This window comes from Argentina silus, assembly GCF_951799395.1.
Source record: "Argentina silus genome assembly, chromosome: 13".
Classification (NCBI taxonomy): Eukaryota; Metazoa; Chordata; class Actinopteri; order Argentiniformes; family Argentinidae; genus Argentina; species Argentina silus.
Window position 1 is genome coordinate 2,730,581 of NC_139667.1, and position 7,500 is coordinate 2,738,080.

The 7,500-nt window shown below is 51.6% G+C and overlaps 1 protein-coding gene across 1 annotated transcript in view; it reads left to right on the forward strand.

Moving 5' to 3' along the window:
• The window catches only part of LOC310814300 (cysteine-rich motor neuron 1 protein), a gene marked incomplete at both ends in the record, with an annotated part of 37,713 nt that overhangs the window by 12,189 nt on the left and 18,024 nt on the right, over positions 1-7,500 (forward strand). The window contains one exon of the mRNA XM_083683622.1: positions 3,708-3,955. Coding sequence (XP_083539748.1) covers positions 3,708-3,955 — 248 coding nt within the window. The remainder of the gene's footprint in view (positions 1-3,707; positions 3,956-7,500) is intronic.

Genomic DNA, 7,500 nt, shown 5'->3' on the forward strand with positions numbered 1-7,500 from the left:
CACCAAGATCCAGTTCCTACACAAAGTGAACAATACCGAGTTTTTCAGCTGTAACTGCCAGTGGGCTCGGTGCCAGACCTCTACAGCTTACGTGAGAGACGGGTCCTGATGTGTCCCTTTGCGGACGCAGCTTTCTAAAACCTGAGGACAGACCAGAAACCCACCGAGGGCAGCTGTACTAAGACAGCTTTGTTCTCCGCTGACTTGCTTCCAAAGTCAGTCGGTGAACAGAACTCACATTGTGCGCTTTTTCCATGAGTAAACTCAGCCTGTCAACAGAGCCTCCTCTGCCTAGCAGAACTGCGCTAGTCAGACCAAAGACTGCGCTCCTTGTACCCTGAGTAGACACAAAATAACCCGTTTACAAAGAGGTGTTTTTCTTTTTTGAATGAGCTTCTGCTGTGCCAGAAATATGCATTGTTTACTACAGACCATTCTGCGGTAATAAACCGATTTCCGCTTCCCACCTCAAGCCCAGCCCCAGGTTTGTTCCTCAGTGTGTGTGTGTGTGTGTGTGTGTGTGTGTGTGTGTGTGTGTGTGTGTGTGTGTGTGTGTGTGTGTGTGTGTGTTTTGTGTGTTTTGTGTGGGTGTGTGGGTGTGTGGTTGTGATTGTATGAAAGACTTTTCTATGGGGTTGCTAGGTTTTCCATGCTATCTCAGCACTCCAACTAGAGAACGTGTTGGCCAATCTGCAGGCTGAATTTATCAAGCATGCCAAATTAGGCCTTTGTGTTTTGGTTTGTGTGAGTGCTGGAGAATAGCCACCATTGTGATACAGAGATTGCTCCTGTGGCCACTGACTAGCTAATTACCCTATTTGCTCTTTTAGATAGAACACAAACAGAAAGAGACTGAAATCTATCCCCCGCTGAATTTTCCACCCTTTTTGTCTGGCTTTTGTGGACATAAATGTTGTCTCGAGAAAATGATATTAATTAGACCTCCAGGGGCTGGACCACTTCCACCAATGATTACAATCCCATTCATTTGAATGACAATAGTATGTCTGCCAGCTGCTCTTCCCAGCTCACTCCCACCCAGCCTTCATCAGACGTGAATACGTAATCTGCCTTCCCTCAGACAAAACACAGAAAAGTGTTATTCAAAGCAAACATTGAGGATCTTCTGTGGCTGTTTTCTACGGACGGACATGTTTTTGAAAAGCCGACGGTGTTCATATGCAAAACACCTCCCTCTCTCGCTCCGCTAACAGTATCGAGCTCTGTGTAGCATTTCGTTTGAAATAAAAAAAAAAAACGTCTTGAAATCAGCCTTCAAACTGACGTTTATTTAACTCCCAGTGTAGGAATTAGGCCAAAAACCGTTAAAAAAGGGGGTTGTAGCCTGCCTTAATTCAGGGGCTTTCCCCCCTCATGCTTTCTATGACACTATTCAGTAACAACGTTTATCAATGCAGGCTTTGTGCCTCTCGCTGTTCACAGGTTCCTAGCGCAAACAGTACAGTACAGACACCTCACGCGCACGCCGTGTTTATTCAGGGGAGGAAAAATCCAACGCTTCCTTCATCCTCAATTACATCTGTCAGATACCCTCCTCCTAAATATGGCTCTCCCCGCTCGAGTCACAACTTCACTTTTCAACTTTTCTGGGTCAGACAAAAACTTCAAACGGGTACTTAGACCGGATAGATTAACATGCCGGTCGGGCATTGGGTCGCACCGATGTGTTCGAGTTGGACTGGGGGGGGGTTGGGTTTGATCGGTGAAAATAATACCTGAGTTATTCGCTTTGCGCTGTGTTAGCTGGTACTGTGGGGCAACAGAACCCCGGGGTCATTTGGGCTCCATCCCGATTTGCCATTTCAGTTTCCCATCTGGTGGGAAAACTCTGGGGGATCGGCTTACAGGTCCTCAAATGTCAGGGATGAGGCACATCCTCTGCTAGAGTCGTGTTGCACGGGGAAACCAACCAACCGCCACTGACTTCAGCAGTCTGGGAAGGCCATCAACTAGAAGCCAGCTTCTGGAAGACGCCCCACACAAACCCCTGAAACCCTGTTACGCAATTTTGACTTCATCCTATTTTCTCTCCCCCCAAAAACCATATGCATGCAAGGATTCTCAAGTATTCCTCCTTGCTCAATCATAACCCATGTCTCTAATGAGGCAATTAGTTATTTATTAGCTCTATTGCATTTCCCGTGCCCAAAGCCCAAGGGAAGACATAAAGTAGAAGTATAATTACCAATTTTCCCCACTCTCATCACTCATGTGTACAGTATTATGTTGCTATATTCCGCCCTCTCTCTCTCTCTCTCTCTCTCTCTCTCTCTCTCTCCCTCTCTCTCTCGGTCTTCCTGCCTATCTCTCTCTTTCTCTCTCTCTCTCTCTCTCTCTCTCCCTCTCTCTCTCTCTCTCTCTCTCTCTCTCCCTCTCTCTCTCTCTCTCTCTCTCTCTCTCTCTCTCCTGTAGGCCTACAGTACGTATCTCCACCGGTTTGAAAAGTGTGAGACCTGTGAAATTACTTAGGCATTGACAATTATAGGACAGGACATGTAATAGGCAGCACCCAATCCCTGGACTCGGGGCGCTCTGTATACATTACAGTGGCACGGAGAACCAAAATAAACAGTGGCTAAGGGATTGGGTAATCCAAGCTTTGTAAGGTAGCTACTGTTCTTCTTGTACAATGTCAGTATAGAGGGGCGCGCTCTACTTTTCTTTTCCTGACTAGCGTCCAAAATACACCCGTGAGCCCCCGCCCCCCCGCCCCCCGCCCTGCACCCCCTAACAAGGGTATCAGGACCATTATGTTGGCTCTGGCAAATAAATAGACAAATGGTTTCCTGGTATGCCAACTGAAGGGGAGATTCTAAAATAAGCCACAGCTCAAAGAGGACAAGAAAGGCACCGTTGAACATAGGCTGGTGTTGTATTCACCGGCGGTTAGATGGAGAAGGTGTTTGGGTTGTGAGCCAGTCCTGGATAGTGCAGCAAGGCAGGGATGGGATGGGATCAGGGCAGGGATGGGATGGGATTGGATCAGGGCAGGGATGGGATGGGATTGGATCAGGGCAGGGATGGGATGGGATCAGGGCAGGGATTGGATTGGATCAGGGCAGGGCCTTGGGTCCAGTACGGCCCAGACAGGATGTGCTGAGAGAGGCTGAGAGCCTTGTCGTGTCTAGCTGAGGCTCTCGCTGGTAGAACAGGATGCAGTAAAGCTGTCAGACGAGAGTGGAGGGGATCTGATGACTGCACTGGGCTGTGTGTGTGTGTGTGTGTGTGTGTGTGTGTGTGTGTGTGTGTGTGTGTGTGTGTGTGTGAACTCAGCCCTCAGACTGCAACATGAGCACCACTGTTCCACACTCGTCCACTAACACTGCATGCAGGAGACGAAACACCCCCCCACCCCCCAACAACCCCTCCCTCCCACCCCCTCCCCCCCACCCCCTTCCCCCTTCCCCCCTCCTCCTCCCTCCTCCCTCCTTCTGCTCCCCTGCCTCCCAGTGAACAGTGTGGGCACTGTTGGGAGTCTGGAGCTGGTGGAAGGTGGTGTTACAGTATGCCTTACAGAAGGCTTGTTATTGTATGTGAGTGACTCAATGTGTGTGTGTGTGTGTGTGTGTGTGTGTGTGTGTGTGTGTGTGTGTGTGTGTGTGTGTGTGTGTGTGTGTGGGTGTGCGTGTGTGTGTGTGTGTGTGTGTGCGTGTGTGCGTGTGTGTGTGTGTGTGTGTGTGTTCCAGAGGAGCTGAAGTGTGCCGGTACCACATGCCCTGCCCTGCCCTTGCCCCCGTGCCCCGAGGGTTCGGTCCTGACCAAGAGCTACACGCCCCCTGCTGGCTGCTGCCCCACAGTGCCACCCCAGTGCACCTGCGACCTCCGCACGTGCCACAAGCCCCAGTGCCCCAGCGGGCAGAGGTCCGTGTCACTCAGCCAGGCCACCGGCCAGCCGGGAGACTGCTGTGACCTCTTCGAGTGTCAGAAAGGTAACGTATGTATATATATATATATATAAGCCTTGGATTTCTGTACTTTTGTTTTCCAACTGAGAAAAGTGGAGCTGGTGTGAAATTTCAACGCCTTTGCGAAAGGCAATTATCTTGCCTCGGAACAGAAAGTCCCTCTTGACCAAATGTCTGGAGATGAAAAGGAGAGTGAGTAATTAGATGGTAATTACTGTTGGGCTGTTTATCACTGTCTCAGCCAGTGGCGAGTGTGAGGAGGAGGTTGGTTCAAAGACATTTTTTCAGGGGTGTATCCGCAAATAATCTCAACAAACGCCCACAGGGATATTAATCATAATGGGCCTCGTTATGCAGATTGTTGTGTGTCTGGAACATGTTTTCTTCCTGTTTTTTGTCCTGTCTGTCTGTGTGTGTATGTGTGTGTGTGTGTGTGTGTGTGTGTGTGTGTGTGTGTGAGAGAGAGAGTGTGCGGGTGCGGGTGCGGGTGCGGGTGCGGGTGCGGGTGCGGGTTCGTGCTCGTGCGTGTGTGTGTGAGAGAGCAGATGTTGACAGAGAGGCCAAGCCAATCTCCCTCTCCTCCTACTGCCCAGAGTGAGAGAGGTTTCACACTCTCTGCGGCCAGGCAGGCAGGCAGGCAGGCAGGCAGGCAGGGAGGCAGGCAGGCAGGCAGGGAGGCAGGCAGGCAGGCAGGCAGGCAGGGAGGCAGGGAAGCAGGCAGGCAGGCAGGGAGGCAGGGAAGCAGGCAGGCAGGCAGGCAGGCAGGCAGGCAGGGAGGCAGGCAGGCAGGCAGGCAGGCAGGCAGGCAGGGAGGCAGGCAGGCAGGCAGGCAGGCAGGCAGGCAGGCAGGGAGGGGACCTAGCTGTTTACTCTGTGCTCCCAGCAAATATTCGCTGTTTTACCAACAGAACAAATTCCCATTCTGGCCCCTCCGCGTCCATAAATGAGTGCTGTGTCCCGGAATTAATGGACTTAACGAGCTCAGTAACCAGAAAAGTGCTTAGGCTACGAATATGCTCAACAGAAGTGCAGCGTCAAAGAGTTCCTGTCTGGTCACACGTCTAAAGGGAAGGTTCAACAGTTCATTGGTGGGAATGCTTTTCATGTCCTCCAGTCCGCCGGGGGAGGGTGATCGAGTCAGGCAGGCCGGCGGGGGCTGAATGGCGGCCGCGGGGGCCAGGGGATCAGTGTTTTGATAACAAGTGTCGGCTGCTCTTTGGACCCAGAGCTTGATGCCCTTTGTGCTGCCCCTGCTGGCGGTTATCCCTGCATGACTGCGCCCACATCACAAAGATACCATGGAGAGGGAACAGGCATGAAGACATGGCACTGACCCCCCTCCCACACCCCCCCCATCACCACCCCCCACCCCTAGGCTCCCCCAAGAACTCATCAGAACAAAACACAACAACATACCCCACATGTGTTGACACACAACACACACACACACGCACACGCACATGCACAGGCACGCACAGGCACGCACACACACACACACACACACACACACACACACACACACACACACACACACACACACACACACACAAACTATTATCATGTCCACAATGGACAATTTTGGGATTGTTCAAATATTTTGCAAACATTAGAAAGAGAACATAAAGTAACCCCAGTGCCAACGGCCCCCGGCCCCCGGCCCCTGGCCCTGGCCCCTGGCGATGGGGCTGTTTATGGAGGCCAGAGCTTGGCTGTTGGTGGATATTTGGTCAGGGTTAGTGTGCAGAGTACTATGACAATAGCCCTGACCTGTGTTCTTTGGCTATCTTTGACGACAGACTGTTTCCAGCACTGGCTGAAGAATGGGTCTGGATGGCTGGGCAACGCTGCCACTGCCTTCCTGGCCGGTTGAGGTCATTTGATATTACAGATGGTCCTGTATGATGACCCCCTTTACCAGCAGCCTACTGTTTTTTTCGGTCAGACACACAGTCTGGACTCCAGGGCATGTGGAGTGGGTTTACTCCAGTCCAGAACAGGACAGGACAAGGAGACTTTCACTGCCGGGGTGAAGAGTGATGTACACACTCTTTCTGAGGTGACCAAAGCTCTACACTTCTTCAATGAAGCAATGGCTGAACATCTCTGTGCAGTGTCTGACTGTTGACAGTGTGTGAAAAGGAGTGCTCAGTGGCGTAGCACACCAAGGCGCATACCATGTCATCGCAAGGTCCCTGGTTCGATCCCGGCCATCGACATATCCTGCATGTCATCCCTCCTCTCTCTCTCTCTCTCTCTCCCATCCTTCCTGTCAATCTCTACTCTCTCTATCCCAATAACGCAGAAATGCCCTAAAATATATTTAAAAAAATACAAATAAGAGAATGTGTGATAAAAGTCTTCATACGCGTTATCTTGAGGGGAAATGTCTTTCACTGGTTGTCTACGCTGCAGCGTTTACCCTCCTGTGAGAACATTCCTGTTTAGAAAGATTGTGTATCATTTGTGGCTTTGCATTTTTGCCTTCTGAAGAGGACAAGCACTCCACGTCAACTCTGTCATCATGAGTGATTGAGGGCGGTCAGAGTTTTATAGTCCATCCAGCGTCACTCCAATCCCGTCCCGTCCCGTCCCGTCCCGTCCTCAATTTGGAGAAGGAGTGGAAATCAGAAAGCATGACAGGAATTCAGTGCCTCAGCCGCAGAGTTTGTGTTAGGGATTAACATTAACAAATACTGCGGAAATCACATGTGAACATCCTGTCACGTGACTTCCTATTGTTTCCCGAGCGTTAAAAAATGCAGCCGTGCCGTTTGATTTCAGCCTGGCAAAGTGCTTATTGCATTTTCTCTGCTTGGTTATGCTGCACGCAAAGTCAAGGCAGGGCAGACGGGGCATGGAGAGAGACAGAGGAAAGAAAGAGAGAGAGAGAGAGAGAGAGGAAGAAAGAAAGAGAGAGAGAGAGAGAGGAAGAAAGAGAGAGAGAAAGAGAAAGAGAGAGAGAGAGAGGAAGAAAGAGAGAGAGAGAGAGAGAGAGAGAGAGGAAGAAAGAGAGAGAGAGAGGAAGAAAGAAAGAGAGAGAGAGAGAAAGAAACAGAGAGAGAGAGAGAGAAAGAAAGAGAGAGAGAGAGAGAGGAAGAAAGAGAGAGAGAGTGAGATGGAAAAAAAACAAATCCTCCCTTTACTTTCAACTCAGTTGGCCCACCTGCTTTGTATTAGAGGGCAGGCTGGTCCAGGGGGAGGCAAAGGGGTCAGAAAGAGGAGCTGCAGCACTCAGGGTATGGTATACAGATGCTGTAATTACCCCCGCCCCCACACCCCACACCCCCCCACCCCCACCACCACCCCCCGTCCCCACACCCCCACACCCCCCCACACCTCCACACACCCCACACCCCCCCACCCCCACCACCACCCCCCGCCCCCACACCCCCACACCCCCCCACACCTCCACACACCCCACACCCCCCCACCCCCACCACCACCCCCCGCCCCCACACCCCCACACCCCCCCACACCTCCACACACCCCACACCCCTGCACCCCCCCATGCAACCTTAACCGGAGGTACATCTGGTGGCATCTGTGCACCCTTTACTGCCAGGGTAGGTGCAGA